This window comes from Oncorhynchus kisutch, linkage group LG1 (genome assembly GCF_002021735.2).
Source record: "Oncorhynchus kisutch isolate 150728-3 linkage group LG1, Okis_V2, whole genome shotgun sequence".
Lineage (NCBI taxonomy): Eukaryota > Metazoa > Chordata > Actinopteri > Salmoniformes > Salmonidae > Oncorhynchus > Oncorhynchus kisutch.
In genome coordinates, this window is record NC_034174.2 from 62,274,985 (window position 1) to 62,300,897 (window position 25,913).

Sequence of the window (25,913 nt, forward strand, 5' to 3'; positions counted from 1 at the left end):
TGTGTGATCACGCTCGCCGTAGCCGATGTGAGTAAGACCTTTGAACAGGTTAACATTCACAAGGCCGCAGAGCCAGACGGATTACCAGGAAGCATACGCAGAGCATGCGCTGACCAGCTGGCAAGGGTCTTCACTGACATTTTCAACCTCTCCCTGACCCTGTCTGTAACACCTACATGTTTCAAGCAGACCACCATAGTCTCTGTGCCCAAGAACGCCAAGGTAACCTGTCTAAATGACTATCACACAGTCACAGTAACAGTCACACCTGTAGACATGAAATGCTCTAAAAGGCTAGCGTTCATAGGCTAGGTTGAATAGGGAAAATTTGAGTATCACATAGTAGCCGAAACCTATCGATGTTACATTGAACTGGGTGAATGTAATATGAATGACAGTCATCCAATATGCTGTAATAGAAATAATTCCATGCTCATAATTTTTTTTATCATCCTCCCTCATCTTGAATGTCACCGACTGCCACTGCTGTACATCCTGTATAGATGGTACCGATTTGACGAATGACATTGTGGCTTCTCGAAGCTGATTCAGCAGGCAGTTAAGCAGTGAGGCCTCATGGGGCTCGGGTGCACCCTGCCATTCCTTTCTGATAAGACCACATCACCCTCTCTTCCCTCTCTCGCTCTCTCTCGCTCTCTCTCTTTCTCTTACATCACTCTTCAATGTTCTCTCTTTCTCTCTCTCTCTCTTACTCTCTCTCTTTCTCCCCCCTCTCTCCTTCTCTATCCATCACACACACTCTCTCTCACACATACACACACATGCTCTCTCTCTCTCTCTTTCTCTCTCTTTTACATATCTTTAACTCTCTCTTTTATGTCCCTGTTGTCTCCTGCATGAGTTTCCCTAAGTAGAGAATAATTGTTCCGTTCACACACCCAAGGAACAAATATCATAGTGATGACAATAAGAAGCCATGTCTTTCTTCACATGCATAGAAAGTCTAAACACACACACACACACACAGAGACCCTTATCCCGACTGTCTCCACTCATAGTGATTTACAGGCGTGAACAGTCTGACGGTGGCCAGCCTGCTGTTACTCCATTAATTCTGCATGACATCGATGACAGCCTCAGCTAACATAAATCTGAAAATGTTTCCCTTTCTTTCTTACATTAATCTGCCACCTGTCTTTTCTCTCAATCTCATAGTCCAGGTCCTGATCTGATCTACATGTGCTTTAGCCAACTCTAACTAATGAATGGCATGAAAACGATAGAAGGCTTGGCTAACAGGCTGTTGCCTCTTAGTAAAAGCACTAATGGTTGAGAGACCAAATAAAAAGGAGGCAAGGAAAGGAAGCCATTTGAGTACTGAGACACAAATCTGGGATTCCTTAAACTAATCTAAATAAAGAACTGAATCAGTTTAGTTACTACAGTGGGGCAGAAAAGTATTTAGTCAGCCACCAATTGTGCAAGTTCTCCCACTTAAAAAGATGAGAGAGGCCTGTAATTTTTATCATAGGTACACTTCAACTATGACACAAAATGAGAGAAAAAATCCAGAAAATCACATTGTAGGATTTTTAATGAATTATTTGCAATTATGGTGGAAAATAAGTATTTGGTCAATAACAAAAGTTTATCTCAATACTGTTATATACCCTTTGTTGGCAATGACAGAGGTCAAATGTTTTTCTGTAAGTCTTCACAAGGTTTTCACACACTGTTGCTGGTATTTTGGCCCATTCCTCCATGCAGATCTCCTCTAGAGCAGTGATGTTTTGGGGCTGTTGCTGGGCAACACAGACTTTCAACTCCCTCCAAATATTTTCTTTGGGGTTATGATCTGGAGACTGGTTAGACCACTCCAGGACCTTGAAATGCTTCTTACGAAGTCACTCCTTCGTTGCCCAGGCGGTGTGTTTGGGATCATTGCCATGCTGAAAGACCCAGCCACGTTTCATCTTCAATGCCCTTGCTGATGGTAGGCTTTGTTACTTGGTCCCAGCTCTCTGCAGGTCATTCACTAGGTCCCCCCGAGTGGTTCTGGGATTTTTGCTCACCGTTCTTGTGATCATTTTGACCCCACGGGGTGAGATCTTGCGTGGAGCCCCAGATCGAGGGAGATTATCAGTGGTCTTGTATGTCTTCCATTTCCTAATAATTGCTCCGACAGTTGATTTCTTCAAACCAAGCTGCTTACCTATTGCAGATTCAGTCTTCCCAGCCTGGTGTCCTTTGACAGCTCTTTGGTCTTGGCCATAGTGGAGTTTGGAGTGTGATTGTTTGAGGTTGTGGACAGGTGTCTTTTATATTGATAACAAGTTCAAACAGGTGCCATTAATACAGGTAAAGAGTGGAGGACAGAGGAGCCTCTTAAAGAAGAAGTTACAGGTCTGTGAGAGCCAGAAATCTTGCTTGTTTGTAGGTGACCAAATACCTATTTTCCACCATAATTTGCAAATAAATTCATTAACCATCCTACAATATGATTTTCAGGATTTTTTTTCTCATTTTGTCTGTCATAGTGTACCTATGATGAAAATTACAGGCCTCTCTCATCTTTTTAAGTGGGAGAACTTGCACAATTGGTGGCTGACTAAATACTTTTTTGCCCCACTGAATATTTGCCTCTCTAAAAGCTTTTTTTTTTGCAAGAACATTACTAAAGCTAAATGGAATATACACTCTGATAACTCATATACCTCTTTTCCCTTCCATCCCAGATTGGGCGTTCCACAGAGAGCCCCATAGACTTTGTGGTGACAGACACGGTGCCTGGCAGCCAGCAGAGCCACGGGGGGGAGGGCCAGACCCAGACCCAGTCTATCCAGAGCACCATCTCGCGCTTCGCCTGCCGCATCATCTGCCAGCGGAGCCCGCCGTACACCGCTCGCATCTATGCCGCCGGCTTCGACTCCTCCAAGAACATCTTCCTGGGGGTGAGTTGGTGATTGTGATGAAAACAAAATAGCTGCCATATAATTAGGATAGAAATACTACTAATGTGACATACTGTATCTCTTTAAGCATTTGCGATTAGCATTCATGATGCAATGACGTTTATAAGCCATAATACAACCTTGAAATAACTATGAACTATTAGAACTAAAAAGTATTGCACACATATCTCTGAAACTCTCCTTTTCTACTTTCTATCCCTTCTTTCCCCCAGGAGAAGGCAGCCAAGTGGAGGACACAGGACGGACAGATGGACGGGCTGACCACTAATGGCGTGCTGGTGATGCACCCTCGCCACGGCTTCACGCAGGACTCCAAGCCGGGCGTGTGGAGAGAGATATCTGTCTGTGGCAAAGTCTTCACCCTCAGAGAGACCCGCTCCGCCCAGCAACGGGGCAAGATGGTGGGTAGCTAGTAGATACATACATAGACACAAGCATGCACACAAGCACACACGTACACACACAGATGTGTGCGCACACATGAAGTAACAAGCCCTAACATGTGTAGATGTGAGTACTTGCAGAAACATAACATGTTCAAACACACACACACACACATACACTCCTGTGCAGCCTCATTGAGGCCATGTAAGCCATGCCTTGCCATTGTTTTCCAGGGACATTGTTTTAAGTAGATGTTTCTGAAGCATTAATACTGCACTAATTGAATGGAAGCTGCCAGCTAATATCCCCAGTTCTCACTCTAACTTGGAACAATTGACTCTTGAACAATTTTTCAGAACCTAGACTCTACCGTCCTCCAAAATGTTATTGTTGGGTAACTTCATTAAGCCATTTTAACACAGCTCTGTGATATGAGCAGATGGTACATCTAAACAAATTCACGAGTTATCTCAGTTGTACAGAACAGTCTGGTTGGATGGGCTTTAGCTGTTTGAGGTCTCTGTTTCTCATACACAGAAATCAGCATCTGATTTATTGTGTGATAGGTCTGTTATGTCACCGATAATAACCTCCCCTGGAAAACCCTGACTCTATACTTTTAAGTTCCATCCCCTTCTCCCAGAGACCACACAGTCAGTTTGGAAGATGTCAGTAAATCAGAGGAATTCTCATAGGAATCTCACACTCCTAACCTCGCCTTCATTTTGGGAGGAATGACTGAGAGTCTGAGACATGCTGTTATTATGATTATGATGTGGTTTGGCCTTTAGACTTTAAAACTGAGGCATGAGAACGGCCAGGGAAGGGGGGAGGAAATGCCGAGAGCTGATAAGGGAGAAAGAGAGGAAGGGATGCTGGTTCAATGGGTTTAGTCACAGCAGGTCTGCACCTTGTCTGAAACAAAAGCAAGACCTCTTTGATCTATTATTGAGGTACATACCGAAGGCCAATAATACAGGACAATGCTCAATATAATACTGAGATATACTTATAGTATCTCTCCCCAGTAAAAAAAGAAAGAAAAGCACTTCATTAAGTCCTTAATGGAGAACCCAAGATCCCCCCTTCACCCCACAGCTATAAAATGTGGCATCGCAGGTTGCCGTCTACAGGACCATTGACACATTTAATCAAGGCAGACTGCAGAGCAACACCATGTGGAGCATGTGTTTGTATTGTGTTTGTTAATATCTTGCCATCTGTTTGCTAATATATCTGTGTGTCTTGCAGGTGGAGAGCGAGAGCCAGGAACTGGTGGACGGCTCGCTGATCGACCTGTGCGGCGCCACCCTCCTGTGGCGCACGGCCGAGGGCCTCTCGCGCACGCCCACCGTGAAGCACCTGGAGGCCCTGCGGCAGGAGCTGAATGCCGGGCGGCCCCAGTGCCCCGTGGGTTTCAACACCCTGGCCTTCCCCAGCCTCCGCCGCAAGGAGATCCTGGATGAGAAGCAGCCGTGGGCCTACCTCCGATGCGGCCATGTGCACGGCTACCACGCCTGGGGAGGCCAAGGACGGGAGCCCGAGGATGAGGTGGTGGAGGTGGGCCGGGAGAGGGAGTGCCCCATGTGCCGAACCAGAGGGCCGTATGTACCGTTATGGCTGGGGTGTGAGGCGGGCTTTTACCTGGATGCAGCACCGCCCACACACGCCTTTAGTCCGTGCGGTCATGTGTGCTCGGAGAAGACGGCAGCGTTCTGGAGCCAGATCCCGCTGCCACACGGCACGCACACCTTCCACGCCGCTTGTCCATTCTGCGTACATCAACTGGCCGGCGAGAGCGGCTACCTCAGACTCATCTTCCAAGGGCCCCTGGACTAGATAATGGACAGTGGACTCCTCCCAAACCCCAACTAACGCTTCACAACTACCAGGGTTGTGATCATTAGGGCACACAACCGAAAACATCTTAAAACATTTTTTGCAACAGAAAATTAACATTTGAGTTTCTTATTGGACAAATCCAGGTAGTCCCTCACTGTTTCAGACAGATTCTTTCTGTTTGGTGCTCTAATGAACATGACCCATGGCCATGCGATAACCAAGTGAATGGTGGAAAAACAGCTAAAGGACTATTAAACATTTCTGAACTTAAATATTTTGGAGAGCTACGGAATACTTTTTTTGCTTCTCTCATTTCAAGTGACCTTTTTTCTAGCAGTGCTGTTTTCGATACTATAATTATATTTTCATGTTAACAATGAAAAAGCGCTACAGTATATGCTAACACAGCAAACTCTTCCACAGGTGCAGATTTGTAATGTTCTGATGCAAAATCCATTGTGAGGATGTGTGGTGTGGCTTGATGTTTATAGCCATTTCTTTTTCTATCTGAAAGGCGATTGTAGCAGAAACAAGCATACTTTGTAATGCTAGCTACTGTTTTGGAAGTGACCTCCTTTTTCTTAGACATGAAGACCCATGTTGTTAAACTAGGCCTAGTAAAATTAATATTTCGCAATTGTGTAAAAAAAAAGTGCTTATGACCTTATACCTTTTTTACCATGAATCCCAACATGTACACTATCTTTATGTTATCAATCACCACATCAACAGGTATAAGGTGGTATAAGAAGTGGAAGAAGTACATAATAAAAAACAATATCACTTTTCTCTCTGTGTACCCTTCTGTACAAGGACTGGAGAAACAGATCTATAAATTGACTAGTGGGAACTTGTCGACATTGACACTTATCTGAGTGTCCAGAATGTGTTCAAGCAAGCAAGTGATCCATTTTTGTTCAATTGAAGTGTGGCCCTAAACACATTGACTTTTCAGATGGTATGAAAATGTCACCCTCTCATCTTCCATGTGTACCTGCATTCAGTGTGTATATAATATTTATGTTTATGTTTGTGTGTATGTTAATGTCCCGTGTTTCGTCTTCTGATCTTAATTTACACAGTGATTTGTATTCCCAATGTTAGTAATGTGTGAGAGCTTATTTTCTTTCGTTCAACCAACTTATATTCAAGTTTTACCAATTTGTTCTGCTTTATATCCTCTTGATTGCCTGATGCCTTCATACAGGACGTTGAGTATTATTTCTGCAAAGAGGGTTGCTGTTGCAGACAACCATTTTTTTTTTTTTACCAACTGGAAAAAATAAAAGTTAAAAGCTTTGAAATTGTTCACATTTGTGTGAGTGCTCTCTTTTTTTCCAATCCACTGTTGGAATCCAAGATCATCAATAGACACTGGACTGAACTCATGTATACTAGATATTTGGTGTATTTAGCTAAAATAAACAAGATATGCAATAACATTCACCCTATTATACACAGTATTCATTTGGATTGACTAGCTATACTAGCTAGTTCACATAAAATTAACTTTTTCCAATTATGAGAATGTGAAAATTGTCAGTTGTAAGCAGTAGGTAGGGGATGGGCAACTACATTTGTATTTTTTTTAGGAATTCATTCGGGTTCTCAACCTACTGTTGAGAGTTGGAATAATAGAATACACAAGGTGCTATTTCGAAATGTGTTTGTGCATCAGCAGTCACTCAATTAGCCCATGTCAGCTAAAAGGTTTTCGATTGGTAAGTTAGTCTAGTGGCCAGCTATAATTCGGGGTGGGGCCCATTGATCATCAGTTATCATATTAAAAACTGAAAACATTTGCATTCATCCTATGGCAAAATGTGTAGAATTGCAAGAAATAAGATGTAAAACTGCACATTTTTATCTCCACCCCATGGCAAAATGAGTAAAATTGCATGAAATTAGTTATAAAATTGCTATATTTTCTCTCCGCCCTATGGCAAAATGTGTCAAATTGCAGGAAATTAACTTATGACATTTTTGGTATCTCTTCACTCCCATATGAGGGGGGGGCACTGAAATGTTTTGCTCAGAAGGTGGGGAGGGGGGAGTATGGATGTGGGTACGCAGACCCACTGCAGCCCCTCATGATGATTCCCGTCTTTTTGTGGCCCCCCACGCCAATCAAAGTTGCCCATCCTGCAGTGAAGTAGGTGGTATGCTGTGATGAAAGTGACTGCATGGTTATGCTCGAAAGAACTCGAAGAAGATTGTTCGCGCAGTGCATTATGGTGACTGTACCGGCGGTTTGCTTGATGTTTTCGCCTGGTTCGTCTAATGTTATAGCGTGATGGCGGAAAGAAGAATCAAGAACTAATGTGTTTCTAACAACAGGTACCAGACATAGCGCACCTTCTTTTGGTTTGTCTACTCTTCAAAAAAGCTCAGCGATCATGTATTTATGTGGACTGCTTCCGTCTCTGTTTGGCTGTCAAATGGCTAACATTTTACTAGCTTCGATTATCAGTCTACGTGTAACCAGCTGGTCTCTTCAGGCTGCTGCAGTCGTGGGTAGCTACTCGAATATCGATGCTCGAAGAGTACATCGTATATCGTCTGTAAAGAGCAATTAGAAAAAATGGTCAATGACAGTTAATGTTGCCGGATGACGGGGAAATTCGAATGAGGACGGCGGTGTTTCACAGTTAGCTACAGTAGCTAGGTAACTTGGCTAACTAGAGTTATCGTTCTATCTTGTTCCCCACCTGAGATCGTTAACGTTAAGAAGCTGCAGTTGTCTAGCAGTGTGATGAGGCAAACGCCTCTCTACTATCTAGCTTTTTAAAAAGTGAAACAACTAACGCTAACTAGATTGTCAGTTAAAACGGTCATCTAATCCCAGCTAGTTAAAAAAAAAAAAGGACAACATCATCATCATCCCTGGTGGTGTTGAAATATTATCTGATTCGCAGCGATAGCTGACTATATTTTCTTGACATTTTGCATTGTACAGTTTTGATCCATATAGCCCTCAGCTAGCGAATTTACTTTTCATTGTAGCTGTCAATTTAACCGTTAGTTAGCAAGCTACATGCATTAACATTTGACGTTGTTGATATAGGCAGCTACGATGTCATTGCCCAATGACGTGTTCGGTGTGTGGTGATTCACGTGACGTTGGTGTAAATCAGTCATATGAAGACTTAATGTCTGCTATAAATCATTTATTTTCTTATTTCACCATGCATTCGATATTGTATGTTACTGAAACGGACAACAATACATATCCATATTGATTGTAGCCTAAAGGTACCTGCCCACCTTTCACCCTAATCTTTTCAACAGACTTGATTAGACAACGGAGGAGCTTTGCTCCTGTAGGCAGTTTATCATGGTCTCAGTTGCTGACACAACTGTTTTCTAGTGTGATTATATTGGTTAACCTATAGGCCCTGTTCTAGGTACTCTCCACTTTAATCACCAATGGTGAATTACTTTGAATTTGATCATTCAGTTTAGGTAGGACGGGGCTAGTTATGCAGACAAAGCAATAACCGAATCAATACACAGAGGAAGCGAGTCAAAAGGCATTACTTTTCTCACTGTTCGGATTATAGCCTAACACCTGCTCAACTGCACCTCTGAGCCACAATTGTCTGAGCGACAATACATCTGCAGCATCTGCACTTTCACTTCTGCTTCACACTACTGACTTGTGACAACAACTGAAGGTCATTGCTGTGCACAGAAAAATGGGCTGACATTTGAATGGATTGACTGAATTGATTGACTATTAACACAAGTGTTCCACTGTATACTTCCTCTCTCAACATTTAGTTTTCTATGGCCCTATTTTCAATGCCCTTGGACTAAGAACTCTGAAGATGGTCCAGTTTAGGGTTTATATCGTGTTACCGCAAACATGAATGTTTAGGCTATGTCTTTGTTTTGTATTGATACTCTCTGACTCAGTGCTATGTTTGCTAGCTCAGCTAGCCTCTGTGGAGAGGTGCACCAATGCCATGGCCTCCAGCCACAGCTCCTCCCCAGTGCCTCATCCCAGCAGTGGTGGCAGCGAGGGGATCTTCCGGAAGGACAGGGACCTTTCCTCACGACACTACAGGCCCGTCCACTCCCTGCCCGACGTCTGCCCCAAGGAGCCCACGGGTAAAGAACTAGCCTACATTTATGGTTCTTACAAGATGAATATCTATAAAGGTTCATCTTGTGTCACTGTTGATCAGCCATATGCTGACTGTAGTCCTATTTTTCTACCCCTCTCCCAAAGTATGCTCTTGTACACTCTCCCTCATGGATTTAAAATGAATGGATTGGTGTAAGGAGCTCCCTCCAGCCATTCTTGCACCAATCCAAAGCTTTTAAATGCATGAGCGGATGTGAACGAGTGCACACTTCTTGGTGAAGGGTAGAAAAATTGGTAGCCTCAAATGAGAGCGCAGCGTTGAGGATGGTGGGTCAGGCTACAGAATTGTAGCGCAACCATGGAATGCATCTCAAGATGCATTGAACGTTTCATTACTGCTGAAGGTTTCCACTGACTACATTTCCCACGTGCCCTTGCAGGCGAGGCAGCCCGGGTGCTGTGCGAGGGCCCGTCGGTGGTGGCCGACCAGCACAGGTGGACGGTGTACAACTCCAAGGTGAACCTCCCAGCCGCGCTGAATGACCCTCGACTGGCCAAGAGGGAGTCTGACTTCTTCACCAAAACCTGGGGCCTGGACTTTGCCGAGACAGAAGTCATGCCCTCCTTCTACCTCCCCAACATCACAAAGGAACACTTTGGCCCCTACCTGCAGGAAACAGCTCAGGTAACGAATACACCCCGCTGCCACTGTCATTCAGTGTGAATTATTCAGTAGATTGGACTGAAGTAGAGGCCACTGCCTGGCCTGGGTAGTGCTCATTAGGGCATGCAACAGAGAACATTTAAAAACATGTTGAAATGGAAAAAACTGCATTTCTTATTAGGCAAGTCCAAATAGTCCCTTCAAGTTTGTCTGTTTGGTGCCTAATGAACACAGTCGAGGTGTCAAATCCTCTTTCTATTGTTTGGTTATTACCTTGGAACTGCCCTGTGCAATGTAATGAACATAGCATTTTCTAAGACTTTGTCCTCTTCCCTTTACTCATGGTCGAAATAGCACAAAGAAAATGCATCCACTATAATTAAACGGTATACGCTATTAGGCCTAAACTAAATCATGTCTGTGTTTCTCTGTAGAGGGAGAAAATCCATGAGCGATGCAAGAGTATCTGTTCCAACAAGGATGAGCTGGATGCTGTCTCCAGCATCACAAACAACCACGGTATGCGATATGAAACAGCTCTGCACCTGGCGCCTACAGTATCTATTCTGGGCCTCCTGTTATTAGTTTTGTTAAATATCACATTTCCTTTGTGTTTTAAGTGAGTTGATCCAACTAATGTGCTTTTTCACTTTCTGTTCTTCATAGATAAATCAAGAACAGAGTTGGAGCAGGTGCCCAAGGTAATTACTTCCTCTTGTTTTGTGTTGTAACCATGTGAGTTGTGGGGATTTCTAGAGCCCTATTGAACTGCTTTGTCCCCTTGATTTGACTGTATGCTCTCATGATTCTCAAATGTTTATACCATTAACTTTTTAAAATAATATATTGTTTAATTATATTAATATCTCCCTAGACCAGCTAGAGCAGCACACATACTATTTGGTTCTGGATTCCAAAATTAACATCTGGCTTAAACAGATCTTCATGAAGCCTGACTTTGCGCTAGACGACCCAACGACCTTTCACGCGGTCCTACCATGGTCCCACTTCAACAGCGCTGGTGGGAAGAGCAGCAGGGACATGGCATCGTCACGGTTACTACAGGAAAAGGTGAGCTGACGGAAAATTGTCATGTCCTGCATTGTTTCATTGCGTCCCCGTCATGTTTCCTGTTGTTGGCTTCTCCCTCTCTTTCTCAGCTGAGCCACTACCTCGACGTGGTGGAGGTGAGCATCGCGCGGCAGATCTCCCTGCGCTCCGAGGCCTTCTTCCACGCCATGTCCTCCCAGCACGAGCTCCAGGACCGCCTCACCGAAACCACCCGCGCCGTGGCAGTCCTCCGGGGCCGCGCAGCCGCCATCGAACGCATCATGTGCGAAGGCCCGCTGCGGGCACTGCGGCAGGCGCTGACGCGCTCCAACTGCGCGCGGCTGCACAACAAGCTGAAGCTGATGGCGGCGGTGCATCAGAGCCAGCCCACTGTGCAGCTGCTGCTCTCCACCTCGGAGTTCGTTGGGGCCCTGGAGCTCATCGCCACCACCAAGGAGGTGCTGCAGCTGGAGCTGCAGGGGATACACAGCTTCAGGTGGGGGTGGTGGAGACGAGTGGGGGATGTTTGTGTTACGTACTCAGATCTATCTGTCACGGCGGTGACACTCGTCTGATTTTAAATGGGCCAAACACTCATATGAGACAATCGTACATCAAATGATAGTAAGCAGCAGTCCACGCCAACTATTTATTGTGAGTAACCTTTTATGGTGGCACAAATACAGCGTGGTGGCAGAACTGTATCACGCCGAAAGTTTAAAATACACACCACTTCTCGTCAGAATGCTTTTCAGAGTTTCGTGTCAATATAAGTCTTTTTAAACATGAGTCCCAGCCCACAGTTAAACATAGTGAAATACTCTGTGTATTTTAGAGTGTGGCCTTGTGATGCATCTGACATCTCGCCCCCCCGCAGACACCTGGGCTCGCAGCTGTGTGAGATGGAGAAGCTGATAGACAAGATGATGGTGGGGGACTTTAGCATGTACTCCAGGAGTGACCTCAACAGGAGTCTGGAGGACGACGGACAGGTCATGGAGAAGGTCTGTACCGTTGAGATAAAATATAAACAAATGTTTATATTTAATTCTGTGGTCGTTTTTATATTTAACTCATTCGTTCTTGAATGACTTACCTGGCTACACAAAGGTTTAAAATGCACTAAATCCGCTGTCAGAAGACTGGAGGGGGGGGAAATGTGTGAAAAAATAAGGTTGAGGTTGAGTTCAACCGTAAATGTTGAGAATGTGTAGTTGGAGCACCAAACTGAGATTGTTTTTTGTCACAGTGGTCACAGATGCAATACAAACGTTCAGTCTCAATAAAGGTGGGTCTGACTCTTCCGTTTGCTACTTGGAATCTAGTGAATTAAAATGGCACATTTGGGGCAATCTCGAGATTGTTCAGATCAGAGGATCAATCATCAACCTAATTTACATTTCAGTAGCACAATTGCCAATTGCCTTTTGTTATGTGTATGGGAACTTTGAATGACTCTGAAGGAGATCTTAATTATCTCCATTACGCGGAAATCTTTTGGTTAATTGGTTTGAAATATGAATCTCTTTGTTTATTAGTTTAGTGTAATTTAATTGATGAATTGGTGTCTTATCATAATTGATCTCTTGAAGTGAAGAATACTCTGATTAGCGTTATTGGGTTTTATAGTATTGCTCACTCTCTCTCTGTGTGTGTGTGTGTGGGGGGGGGGGGGGAGACAGGACAGGCTGGAGTCTCTGGTGTTTGGCTTGCTGAGGCAGCGGAAGCTGGATTTTCTGGACATCTACAGCGACGAGATGATCCTAGCAGCCAAAAGCATCGTCACGCAGGTAAAAGACCACACACAAAGTATCAGAACAGACTATCTTCATGATCATAAACATTTATGGTGAAATTAGGAAAAGGGCTTTGCCATATTAAGAGTATTTTCCCAAAACCTCTCCTCCGGCACCCCCTCCCAGTTCCACTTTGTTGGTCTATTCCTGAACTAGCACACCTGTATCAAACGAGAAATGCATTTTGAATTAGTAAAACCGATATGGAAAGTAACATACTCTTATCCCGCAGTCTGTTGTCGACTCGGTGTCGCAGATTGAAGAAATTGACACTGACATCGTCACGAAGTGAGTAGTACAGCTACATTGCATGCGTTTGTATTTGCTTGAGCACATTGAGCTGAAGGTAATATCTCCCGAATGCACTGGAGGTGTGGTCAAAATATGGCCTGGTGTTCTGAGAATCCTTTCCCCAACAAAGGAAAGGAAGCTAACCCAGTTGTTTATGGTTGTCTTAACAACAATGAGTTAAACTGCGTTAATCTGACATCCTGCTATTGAAAGCAGTGCTTGGAGTATGACACGAGGGCTGTGAAAACAATGTGTGTGTGGAAATCTAATTGAGGGCGTAACGTTAGATTATCAGATTGAAACGTATTGTTTAGGACGGGGCTCTTCAACGGTCGGCCCGCTGACCAAATTCTACCTTCAGATCATTTGATTTGGCCCCTCAAGTTTTGTTGCATAAATAGAGACATAAAGTGCCTTCGGAAAGTATTCAGAACACTTGACTTATTCCACATTTTGTTACGTTACAGCCTTGTTCTAAAATTGATTAAATAAATCCAAATCCCTCGCAATCTACACACAATACCCCATAATGACAAAGCAAAAACAGGTTTTTAGACATTTTTGCAAATGTATTGAAAAAAATCAACATACCTTATTTACATTAGTTATCAGACACTTTGTTATGAGACTCAATTGTGCTCAGGTGTTCTTGTTTCCATTGATCATCCTTGAGATGTTTCTATAACTTGATTGGAGTCCACCTGTGGTAAATTCAATAGATTGGACATGATTTGGAAAGGTAGACACCTGTTTTATATAAAGGTTCCATATTTGACAGTGCATGTCAGAGCACAAACCAAGCCATGAGGTCGAAGGAATTGTCTGTAGAGCTCCGAGACAGGATTGTGTTGAGACACTGATCTGGGGAAAGGTACCAAAACATGTCCGCAGCATTGAAGGTCCAAAAAAAACACTCTGGCCTCCATCATTCTTAAATGGAAGAAGTTTGGAACCACCAAGACTCTTCCCAGAGCTGGCTGCTCGGCCAAACTGAGCAATCGGGGGAGACGGGTCACGGTCAAGGAGGTGAACAAGAACCCGATGGTCACTCTGACAGAGTTCCTCTGTGGAGATGGGAGGACCTTCCAGAAGGACAACCATCTTGCAGCACTCCACCAATCAGGCCTTTATGATTGAGTGGCCAGACGGAAGCCACTCCTCAGTAGAAGGCACATGACAGCCCGCTTGGAGTTTGCCAAAGGGCACCTAAAGACTCTCAGACCATGAGAAACAAGATTGTCTGGTCTGATGAAACCAAGATTCAACCTTGTGACTTGAATGCCAAGCATCACATCTGGAGGAAACCTGGCACCATCCATACGGTGAAGAGTGGTGGTAGAATCATGCTGTGGGGATGTTTTTCAGCGGCAGGGACTGGGAGACCAGTCAGGACCAAGGGAAAGGATCAAAGTACAGAGATCCTTGATGGAAAACCTAGCTTCGTGAGTCTCAATGTCCTTGAGTGGCCGAGCCTAAGCCAGTTACCGATCAAACATCTCTGGAGAGACCTGAAAATAGCTGTGCAGCAACGCTTCCCATCCAACCTGACAGAGCTTGAGAGGATCTGCAGAGAAGATTGGGAGAAACTCCCCAAATACAGGTGTGCCAAGCTTGTAGCATCATACCCAAGAAGACTCGAGGCTGTAATCCCTGCCAACGTACTGGGTAAAGGGTCTGAATACTTATGTAAATGTGATTTAAGTTTATTTTTAATACATTTGCAAAAATGTCTAAACAAGTTTTTGCTTTGGTATTGTGCGGAGATTGATGAGGAAAAACAATTTAATCAATTTTAGAATAAGGGTGTAATGTATTGTGTTTTTGTGTGTGGGCATGCATGCACTCAACACAAATATTAATACAACATGTAAAGTGTTGGTTCCATGTTTCATGAGCTGAAATTAAAGATCCCAGAATTGTTCCATACGCACATAAAGCTTATTTCTCTCAAATTTAGTGCACAAATTTGTTTACATCCCTGTTAGTGATTATTTCTCCTTTGCCAAGATAATTAATCCACCTGACCGGTGTGGCATATCAAGCTGGACAGACAAGTGTAGGGGGCCAGATGTGACTGAATTTTTGCAGGTGGGGAGAGAGGGTGGAGGAGGATGCTTGCCTTGAAGCCCTGGGCATCTTGTTATGACATGGATTATAAATGCAAATTGAACATACCATAATTATCACGTTTCACATTTTATTTATTAACTACAGGAAGGTAAGAGGTGTTTTTAATTCTGTTGCTGCTCTGCACACACAAGCTTGCTAGCTAGAACTAGTCCAACGTTAAGCCAACTGTCGGAAGTTCAGTTAAAGTTCCTCCATAGAAGCCGCTCCTCCATAGGTGTAATTCTGTGGGCCTAATTCTTCTGTAATTAGACATATCTCCCTAATTTCTTAATCACGCTTCGAACGTCAGTAGGCTACAGTAGAATATGCTTCAGAGATGGGAGGGGTATGTAGCCTACACACACACTGGCAAATATTTTCAGCTGGCATGCTGACCCTGGAATACGTTTCTTATTGACAGTGAGGGCTTTGCCTATTTTAATTTTTTATTTTACCTTTTATTTTACTAGGCAAGTCAGTTAAGAACACATTCTTATTTTCAATGACGGCCTGGGAACAGTGGGTTAACTGCCTGTTCAGGGGCAGAAGGACAGATTTGTACCTTGTCAGCTCGGGGGTTTGAACTCGCAACCTTCTGGTTACTAGTCCAACACTCTAACCACTAGGCTACGCTGCCGCAAGTGCATAGGCACTGTGTTGGACTAAGAATGTTTTTTTTATTGTTTAATAATTAAAAAATATATTTAAAATATATTTATTTTGGTGAAAAATATTTGAGTTGTTGACAACACTATTAGGCAACATAAATTGATTAAATCACATTTCATGACCCATGGGGTCAATTCATCAATATTCAGACAAAGTTGTGTATAAAATAATGCCTATAATAATACAAAAAACTGCACTGTCTTATCTCAGTGTTGTCTGAACATGTGGGAAACATGGTGAAAAAACCTGGCTCATTTGAGAAATGTAAGAGAACCATTTTGAGGGACATGGCACTATACACCACCTGAACACATTCATTTGAATGTAATTGAGTATTTATGTTTGGACATACAAAATGACCATAATTTTACATCAGTCCTTATTTAACAATGCTTACCTACCTATGAAAGCCATTGAAGCAGACCTAAAATATATATATTGTTCACATGAGTAAAAATGCTATGCATTGCTGGTGTGACCCTCCTGGTAGAGCTCTGTTATTTTCAAAATAAACATTAAATTGGCACCGAAAAGCAAAAAATTATTGCAAGTTCTTATTTGAGTTGTTAGTAATAGGAATTGAAGGTTAATAAATAAATAAAAATCCTAGATGTTTTTCAACAGAGTTAAAGGGTTCTTTCTGTTGCAAAACATTTTGATATGGTTTGCACTAATGAATACAACCCTGCTTTCTGGTTGGTCAGGCTGGCAGACCAGATGCGTCTGATGACCTTCCCCCAGTGGTTTGAGCTGCTGAAGTCCGTCTTTGAGAACTTCATTCTCTTCCTGAAGAGGATCAAGGTGAGGATCACACTTTATTAAAACACAATCCCGGTCAGATAGATTTAATCAAAATGGGATTTATGGAATTGTCTTCTTGCTGAATAGAAGACTTGAAGTGTTTTTTTTCTTTGGCGTTTTTCGTTAGTGTACAAACCAGCTGTTTTAAAGTGCATTATTTGACTGGCCCATTTGTAGTACATGATTAATACCTTTGTGTAGGACTCTGTTGATCTGTGCCTTTCATTTATCTTGTGTAGTTAGCAATGTTGGTGTCAATTCCATTTCAATTCAATAAGCTTTTCAGCAAGGAAAATGTCTAATTGGATTTGAAATTAGTTTACTTTCTGAATTGCCTGGAATTTAAATGGGAGTGACCAAAACCCTGGTAGTTAGTTCCTCTGCCCTATAAGTTTGTCCTTATGCTGTGCCCCACAGGTGACACTCAGTGTGGTGAGGAATGTCGTGCTGGAGGCGCTTGACAGCAACCAGAAGAGCCGTCTGCTGGAGCGGGCTGCAGCGGGGGGCCTGACTGAGGCCCCAGGAACCCCTCTCAACCAGGAGGAAGCAGAACTGGCCTACCTCACGCACGAGGGCCTGTTCATCAGCGACGCTCTCAATGATGCCCAGCTGCACCTGGGGGCAAGCACAGGCCAGGAGCAGAGCTCCACCGTGGGGCCCAGGCAGGCCCTATCACGTATGGATGGTTGTGGTAGTGACTCCGCCTCAGGGACCACCGAGTCATCCACCAGCAGGGAACACGCTTTCCAGCCAGGAGGGGCCGCCATCTCGTGAGTCACCACCTTCACCAACCACAAACGCACTGTTAACACTACTGAGTCAGGTTAACACTACTGAGTCAGGTTAACACTACTGAGTCAGGATATACTGTGCTGTGCTGGCCTGGTTATTATTCCACCAAAGTAAAGTTTGGGTTGGCAAGGCAGTGTGAAAAAGATTCAATACATGCTGCACATCTATATACACTCAGGAAATCAAAGTAACTGTCCAGTGTTTTCAGATTTTTATCAAATATGATCTATTATTAATTACAATATACGTTAAATAGTTTTCCTTCCAAAATGTTTTATGCTAAAAAGCAGCTTTTCTGTGTTTGAATGGTGTGAACTTACCCCAACAAAAGAATACAGGGTTATTCTGGATCAAAAAAGGGGCTTAGGTGGTGGCAGGGGGCGCAGTCGGTCCGTTAGCGAGAACATTTTAGAGGCCCCCCATTTTGGTGGTGTAGAAACATATTTTTTGAAGTTAAGCCAATTACCTGCAATTCTACATGTTCTCGAAGCTCCATGGGAGAATATTTTCCTGCAATTCTATACACTTTTCTGTGGTTAACCCTAGAGTCGATGTCCGCTCCCCTTTGGAAATCAAGTTGGCATAATAAAAAAAATCCCCATTAAAAAAAATTAAAAAAGATCTCTGTTTTAAGCTAGATATATCCACCGCATCCTCGGATGTCAGCCATCTGCTGTGGAAGGTGGCCCGAGCTACAGCAGTGTTTGTTAGACCAGGAGACATCCCGAAAATCGGTCTTCTCACAGAATCGACTATTATGACTCCTCTATATAGAGACTCAAAAAACTCCGCATTGCTCTATGACGCCCACAAGCGTCACGGGACTGGTCTGAAGTCAGTACTGCCGATCTACCACCTTCCCGTCTGTAGCATCCGAACAGTTTGAGCAACAACATTAATATAGGTGGGTCTCTCTAGGACGCCTCACAAGACTTGTCTGAAAGGTAGCCCAGTACCAGTTCAAACAAATGATGTATATTAGGTACAGCACCCTGTTCACGAAAATGGATCGCTCCTAAAGACATTGAGTCACGTGGCCGTCGCTTCTGTATTAAGCAAATAACTTTTTTTGTATACTTTATTTCGTATTGTCTACTACTGAGTGTCCCTTAAGTGCCATCTGTATTCTGTTCAATAGAATTACAAAAACAAAAGTGTCGTTCTAGTAATTGCATTTCTATGCTGTCTGTCCGGCTGCAGGTCCAGTGAGGACCTGATGCCCAGTGACCTGGAGCTGGGCCGCGTGGCCAATAACATCCAGGAGCTGCTCTACACCGCCTCAGACGTCAGCCACGACCGCTGTGTCAAAGTCCTCATGGCCAGAGCCAAGGTAGCTAGCTCGTTTAATGCATGACCGGATAAACAACACGCAGCATGACCAATGCACTCTCCGCTGGCTTATGTGTGACTTTCCATTGATGTTCTGAAGTGACAAAGTAAAATGGGAATAACTCCAACTCTGCTAGTAGTATTTCATGTTTGGGCGTCATAGAGCAAAGCAGAGTTTTTTTGAGTCTCTATATAGAGGGGTCATAATAGTCGTTTCTGTGAGAAGAACCTTGAAAAAATCCCTTTCTCTCTCCGTCAGGATGGCTCCCTGGAGCGTCTGAGCTCGGCAGAGTTTGTGTTTCTGTCCCAGGCGGTGGAAGGCTTTGTGAGGGACACAGAGAAGCTGTGCTGCAGGCGCAGTGTGTCCCTAAGGGGGGCGCTACAGAGCCAGGCCAACCGCTTTGTCCACCGCTTCCACGAGGAGCGTAAGACCAAGCTCAGGTATTAGACTGGAGAGTACAGACACACACACACACTACTAAATAGAGATTAGAGGTGCAATACTTCAGGAACATAAACTGTCTATCCTAACTGTGTGTGTGGGTTCTCTCCAGTCTGCTGCTGGACAATGAGCGGTGGAAGCAGGCAGAGGTTCCTGCAGAATTCCAGGACCTGGTCAACTCCATAGCAGATGGCAGGATCACACTACCCGAACGCAAACCCCAAGGTAACATACCATTTGAGCACCCGCCACCTGCGGGTAGATTTAGATTTTGTCTGGTTAGAATGTCTATTTCACCAGGCAGGTGGTCAATTTGCAGGACTCTACAGTGCGAGTATTACTTTTGCGAATAAAAAGGGTCAAAGGTCAAGGGTGAGCACAGTTGGGGTTAGATAAATGCTGCAGTAGTTGTTTTCAAAGTATTTCTGCTGTTTTGTTTCATAGCTGCTAATCGCTCAAATAAATAGGAATCCTATGTCCCACCTCGCAGTAACACAGCCTGGCAGGGGAGCTAGGCACATTGAGTGAAGTGCTGATAGATTCATTTTGGAGGCGCTTGCGCACAGGCTTAAAAGTTGGTCCAATTTACTCGAAAGTCTGCAATGTGAAACTTTTTCATGTTTTTTGGTTATTTACATTACGAGGTTGTTTTTCAACCATAGTTTGAGTCTGTTGCTTCAACTGGTAGCAAAGAGACAGATCCCAAATCTCTGAGACACGAGACCACTCGAGTGGCTCAGTTACCACGGTAACCTCCCACCCTTAAAGGGGCAGCTGAACATTTTCTGGTATTTTGGTCAAGACTCTGGTCACAAAAAATGAAATGAAATTCAGCAATATACCACATTACTTCTTACTAATATGTCTTTTTTAGAAACATTACAAAGCATGGTCATCTGTTTTTTGGTCTTTATGTGATTATGACAAAAATATTTTGGTTAAAGACCTGAGTGGCTGGTAGATATTTTCATCTACCTGCCACAGTGGCTGGTGGACTAAAGAGAATGTTATGCCCTGTATACCATGCTTACCATCGTCTGTCACTGACCCACGCTCTGCACCACTGTCAGTCCAGGTTCCCGATGGTCAGTCCCCAAAAAAGATTTGTTTGTCCCCAGACTGACTGAGTTTATTTTCTGTCTTCTCCTCAATACCAGGCACAGAAGAAAGGAAACCAAGTGATTATTTGCACATTGATGGCCAGAAATATGCTGTTGTTGGGTAGGTAACTACAATAAATGCTCATTTCCACTCCCACATTCAAAACGTAAGGGTTGTAGGACCAATTACGATAAGACCCTTGTTGACTGGTGACCTCTGTCCTCCTCATCAGCACGGTGTTACTACTGATCCGGATCTTCCTGGAGTACTGTCAGTGTGTCAACGACATCCCTTCCATCTCCACGGACATCCTCACTCGCCTCTCAGACCTACTCAAGGTAACAACCCCCCCCCCCCCCCCCCCCCCCCCCCCTCCCCGTGTGTGGCAACAGTCTAGAATAATGGTCTGAGTGTTGGCTACATTCACCTGGCAAGCATCCCACTAACAAACTGCCATCGTGTTGAATTGAATGGTCCCCTCCCCTCCTTTGACAGCACTTCAACTCACGGAGCTGCCAGCTGGTCCTGGGGGCAGGAGCACTACAAGTGGTGGGACTCAAGACCATCACCACTAAAAACCTGGGTGTGTACCAGGGCATGTGAGCGGAGTGCGATTCCCGCCGCTCCAGTAGCGCTCCGTTCACAATCTCAGGGCATGCCCGGCCCAGCATGCATCTGTAGTCTGCTTGTGTGCTGCCATCTATAGCCCCTTGCTTTAGCTACAGCCATGGAGTTCACTAAATATTTTCATAAAGAAACTGATAAAACGCACAGCTGCTAAATCAAGGTGACTTAGAAAGATGAGGACCAAGAGCAAGAGAGGGAGTGTTCACAACTAAAGAATCATTGTGGAATCTGAAGAGACACACATCCCAAAAGCATGATGGTGTACTAACTACATGCACATGCTAAAAGAAAGGAACGAGGTGGGTAGATGACTACGGTGCGTTCGGGAAAGTATTCGGACCCCTTGACTTTTTCCAAATGTTCTGACGTTACAGCCTTCAACTAAAATGGATTCAATTATTTGTTTTCCCTCACGACCTCATAATGACAAAGTGAAAAACGATTTGGGGGGGGGGGGAATTCTTGCAAATGTATTACAAATTTAAAACATACCTTATTTACATAATTATTCAGACCCTTAGCTTTCAGACTCAAATTGAGCTCCGGTGCATCCTGTTTCCAAAGATCATCCTTGAGATGTTTCTACAACTTGATTGGACATGATTTGGGAAGGCACACACCTGTCTATATAAGGACCCACAGTGTATCTCAGAGCAAAAACCAAGCTCTGAGACAGGACTGTGTCGAGGCACAGATCTGGGGAAAGGTACCAAGTCTCAATGTCCTTCAGTGGCCCAGCCAGAGCCCGGACTTGAACCTGATCGAACATCTCTGGAGACCTGAAAATACCTGTGCAGCGACGCTCCCCATTCAACCTGACAGCTTGAGAGGATCTGCAGAGAAGAATGAGAGAAACTCTCCAAATAGAGGTGTCCCAAGCTTGTAGCGTCGTACCCAAGAAGACTCGGCTCTAATTGCTGCCAAAGGTGCTTCAACAAAGTACTTAGTAAAGGGTCTGAATACTGTAAAAGTGATTTCATTTATTTATTTAAATACATTTGCTAAAATATCTAAACCTGTTTTTGCTTTGCCATTATGGGGTATTGTGTGTAGATTGAGGGAGGGGGGAAAAAAAAAAATCAATTTTAGAAAAAGGCTGTAAAGTAACAAAATGTGGAAAAAGTCAAGGGGTTCTGAATTCTTTCCCGATAGCACTGCAAGTGTGTCCATTGTAGCAAAGTGTTTCTAAACTAAAAATCAGGTCTCTTAAAAGTAGTATTTATTTTTGTTCTGTTACCTATACAATAGGCCGTAATTGATTTTGGCCCAATAGGCCTGGCATATTCCCATGTTCAAGATGCTTTCTGTTCGGATAGGGTTATTTTGCCTATAAACCTTTAGGCCTGCTTATAGAAAAAAACTACTGCATCTCTGCCCAGCCTAGCAATAGTGGCCAAATGGGTGTTTAGCATCCCCAGTGGCTCTGCAAGAGTGGAGAAGAGAGTGTCTGCTACTGGCTGACAGGCTCCTTCACATGAGCCTGAATCCACAGACTGGCCAAACTCCTGTTTCTAAAAATTAATTCAAAGGCACTGTCCATTTTTCATTTACTTCGAATTAAGTCACCGCTTATTTGCGCAACTTATAGACTATAATCATTTAATACAGCAAAATGTTTAGGTGTTGAGCACTTTGTCCCTACCAGCCAATTGTGTCACACTCGTAAATGCTACAAAGTTTTTCTTTGTAGGCTATAGCCATGACATAATAAAAATAATTTTCACAACCTGTCTGGCTCCTGGCCTATTTAGTGTTAATATGCTGTTTAATATGACATGTAGCCTATTTGAAATGATATGCGCTTCTTTTATTCAAATACTTTTCATTCAAATCATATGGCTTAGTTTCAATTCTTCAAAACCAAATGGTAGGTCCAGGTGGTCACAACAATAGATGGGTGTTGGTTAAATAGGTATTTTAATGAATGGAGTGAATTAGGAACAGCAGTTTAATCTGTGGGTGCAGAGCGGTGTTTAGTGGAGCGGTTGGAAAGGACTTGGAGCGCCGGAGCAGGGCGCCAGCTCTGCTCAATGAGCGGGATTTCCAACCGCTCACATACTCTGCTATGTACCACTTGGTCGTGTCCAATAAGACAAGCACAATTTCATTTTCCATTTCAAAACATTTTAAATTGTCTGGTGTTTGCCCTACTGAACACAACCTGGTGCTTTGCCCTACTACAGGGTTACCTCCACATTTTGTGTGTGTGTGTGTGTGTGTGTGTAGAAATAACCATAGTGTGTCTTTCCTCAGCCCTGGCCTCTCGCTGTCTTCAGCTGGTGGTTCACTACATTCCCGTCATCAGGGCCCACTTTGAGACCAAGCTGGCGCCCAAGCAGTACAGTGTCCTCAGGCACTTTGACCACATCACTAAGGTGAGCACTGACATCCACAGACCTGCACGCACGAGGACAGTACTCTAGTGAGTGACACGATGTGCAAGCCTCAAGTTTTAATACTCCCCCCCCCTCCTGTTTTGGGCCAGGACTACAACGATCACATAGCAGAGATCTCCGCTAAACTGATGGCAATCATGGACAGCTTGTTTGAGAAGGTGCTGTCTAAGGTGAGTTCTACAGGTTCGAACCGCTCTCAAACTCTCCACGTCTAACCTGCAACACCACTTTATGAAGATAGCTGTAGCCAGTGTCAATCAGTGTATCAACATATCATGTGAATATCTACTTGGTCTCCTGCCAGTATGAAGTCAAGGCCCCCATGCCCTCAGCCTGCTTTCGCAACGTGTGTAAACAAATGGCCAAAATGCACGAAGCCCTTTACGATCTCCTACCCGAGGAACAGGCACAGGTAACATATGGCAATAATACCACAGAGATTTTATTCAATTACTTCTAATTATTCAAATTTGCCATTCTGAATGTACTACGTAACTACGGTACCTTATACTGCTATTATAACATACTGGGCACGTTCCAGGTTGTCTTCATTGCAGTCGCAACTGACTAGACATGTTGAGTTGAGGGTAACACTTTTTTTATTCGATTTTTTTCCTCTTTCCTCCGGGCCTTAGATGTTGTTCCTGAGGATCAATGCAAGCTTTAAAATGCACCTTAAAAGGCAGCTGGCCCGTCTCGGCGTGCACCATGACGGTGGACCTCAACATGGGTGGGTGTTTCTCTGATTCTGTGGTGGTTGAGAGAGAACAACATTTCTGTAATATTGCCAAAAAATGTGTCCTACAGTTATATTATCTCTGCTTGACCATACTAAACAGAATGCTCAATGGAGAATCTCTAGTGAAAGTGATTTTGGTCCAGAACTTGGCTTAATGTGTCTGATAAAACAGCTTCTTGTCAGGACAATGTACCTTACAATTGCAAGGGACTTGTTGAATGATGACTTGAAAGCACTTCTCTGATTTCTCACCCCACTCCAGGCTGGTGACGGTGGATGTGGCATTTTACACTGAGAACGTTCAATCACTGAGGGCCCTTGAAAAGCTGGACTTGAACATGGCTGAGATCTGGGAGCAGAAGAGGTGATGGGGGAGGGAGTAGTCATCCTACCTACAGTGTGACGCCATGTTAACTCACCCTGGAGGGAAGGGAGAAACTAACTCTAATCAGGTTCTTGTTGTAAAGAGACTGTACCTGCTTCACCTTCCAGCAGCCAGCCTGCCCAGGGATCTCACTGAAGCCACCTGAAGAGGGCAACTGTCTGGGTACAGAAAGAGAGCAGAAGTCTGGTAGTGGTGGTGCTTCCTCAAGGGAGAAACTGCCCCAGGCAGCAGCGCTGTGGGACCAAACCCTGAAAGCGGCCATGATGTAGAACAGGCTACGTAGCATGGCACCCTATTTAGTGTACCACTTTCACAATATATAGGGAATAGGGTGCCATTTCGGACACCGACATGGGCTTTCTTTTAAAGCGCAGCTCTGAGATACGAGAGACTTTTAGGACGCAACTAACTGCTGCCTGTCTCCTCATCACACTGTGCAATTCAACTATAGACTTTGATTGGCCTGAAATGTCTACAGGGTTCAGAACATGTCACTTACTGGAGAATTATATATATATTTTTTCAGGTTGAAAGCATATTGTTTATCTCACGTCCATCAACGAATAACAAAGCCACTCTGACGGATTCAGACCCGTGTTTAAGCTAAATGGTCATGTAAGTTGACCACTGGTCTTTCATTGACTAAACATTTGACGTCTTCTCAATTTGCACTGAATACAGCATTCCCTTCCATGGCACTTATTTAACCTTTTACTGTGCAATTTCTCTCCAATAATAATGCCACTGAGCATTGCTAGTTAGTTTAAATTGCTTGTCTACCGACAGACATGCACAATTGTTCCCCTCTGTAATGACCGAGCTAAGTCATTATCTTCCAACAAGGCTACATCAAATGGGCAGTAAACTCCACTGCATCAGTCGTGTGACAGTTCTATCCAGCGTTCTCACCTGTTGTATTGCATGAGCGAACATTAGCCTCTGATTGGTTTCTGGAGTCAAGCTCTAACCAAAACAGTCTTATTACCCAGTTCTATTAACTGCCTGTCTGCACTGTGTGAACGTTACAGCTCATCCAATGGTATATAAGAAGAAGTCTACTTCAAAAGTGCCTACTTTTGATAACTATCAAAGACAGACCAATAGTATACTGTTTGAGTGCCTGTGTATATGTCTGTCTGTTGGGCCCTCATTGCTGCTCTGGTTGTGATGGGTTATGAAGTGTGGAAAATCTGACCGCATGCCTGAGCGTTTTGTCTTGAATCCCAGGAAACTGAATAAAACATGGGACAATATAGAAGCATTTCCACTGTCTGTGAGGAAGCCGCTAGACTTGATGCACCCATTAGACCAGGGCTCTCCGACCCTGTTCCTGGAGAGCTACCCACCTGTAGATTTTTGCTCCAACTAGATAATTATTAGAAACAGGTGCGCTAGTTTAGGGTTGTAGTGCACTGCAATAGACGTACACTTGAGGGCCGCACCTTTGATTTTCTAGTTTTAAAATCAAGAGAGACT

General features: G+C 43.9%; 2 protein-coding genes across 7 annotated transcripts in view; both read left to right on the forward strand.

The window, feature by feature from the left end:
* LOC109889712 (E3 ubiquitin-protein ligase pellino homolog 1) overlaps positions 1-6,468 on the forward strand; it is a 58,041-nt gene extending 51,573 nt beyond the window's left edge. The window contains exons 5-7 of the mRNA XM_020481351.2: positions 2,697-2,912; positions 3,146-3,334; positions 4,569-6,468. Of these exons, the coding sequence (XP_020336940.2) occupies positions 2,697-2,912; positions 3,146-3,334; positions 4,569-5,156 (993 nt within the window). The 3' untranslated portion in view covers positions 5,157-6,468. The remainder of the gene's footprint in view (positions 1-2,696; positions 2,913-3,145; positions 3,335-4,568) is intronic.
* Positions 6,469-7,292: 824 nt separating this feature from the next.
* LOC109889685 (vacuolar protein sorting-associated protein 54) lies at positions 7,293-25,695 on the forward strand. Of its 6 annotated transcripts, none has more exons than XM_031829068.1 (24): positions 7,334-7,496; positions 9,090-9,269; positions 9,687-9,931; positions 10,345-10,429; positions 10,577-10,611; positions 10,850-10,981; positions 11,071-11,456; positions 11,838-11,964; positions 12,210-12,248; positions 12,643-12,750; positions 12,989-13,044; positions 16,530-16,626; positions 17,044-17,396; positions 18,619-18,748; positions 19,007-19,188; positions 19,302-19,414; positions 20,347-20,410; positions 20,523-20,628; positions 20,786-20,873; positions 23,171-23,292; positions 23,403-23,483; positions 23,618-23,725; positions 23,949-24,043; positions 24,315-25,695. In XM_031829068.1, the coding sequence occupies exons 2-24, from the start codon at positions 9,125-9,127 to the stop codon at positions 24,418-24,420; spliced, it is 3,003 nt and encodes a 1,000-aa protein (XP_031684928.1). In that variant the 5' UTR covers positions 7,334-7,496; positions 9,090-9,124; the 3' UTR covers positions 24,421-25,695. The 6 variants fall into 6 exon arrangements, 5 of the variants coding, with proteins under 5 accessions (XP_031684928.1, XP_031684930.1, XP_031684934.1 ...); XM_031829070.1 differs by having other exon boundaries at positions 9,095-9,269; positions 24,315-25,692; XR_004210654.1 differs by lacking the exon at positions 20,786-20,873 and having other exon boundaries at positions 7,293-7,496.
* The last annotated feature ends 218 nt before the right edge of the window (positions 25,696-25,913 follow it).

Excerpts from the sequence above, each read along its gene's own strand:
- LOC109889685 (XM_031829068.1), top strand. The coding sequence starts at position 9,125 with ATGGCCTCCAGCCACAGCTCCTCCCCAGTGCCTCATCCCAGCAGTGGT. Across the intron at positions 12,249-12,642 it reads AACGTTCAGTCTCAATAAAG|GACAGGCTGGAGTCTCTGGT; the intron begins GTGGGTCTGACT and ends GGGGGGAGACAG. Across the intron at positions 13,045-16,529 it reads GACACTGACATCGTCACGAA|GCTGGCAGACCAGATGCGTC; the intron begins GTGAGTAGTACA and ends CTGGTTGGTCAG.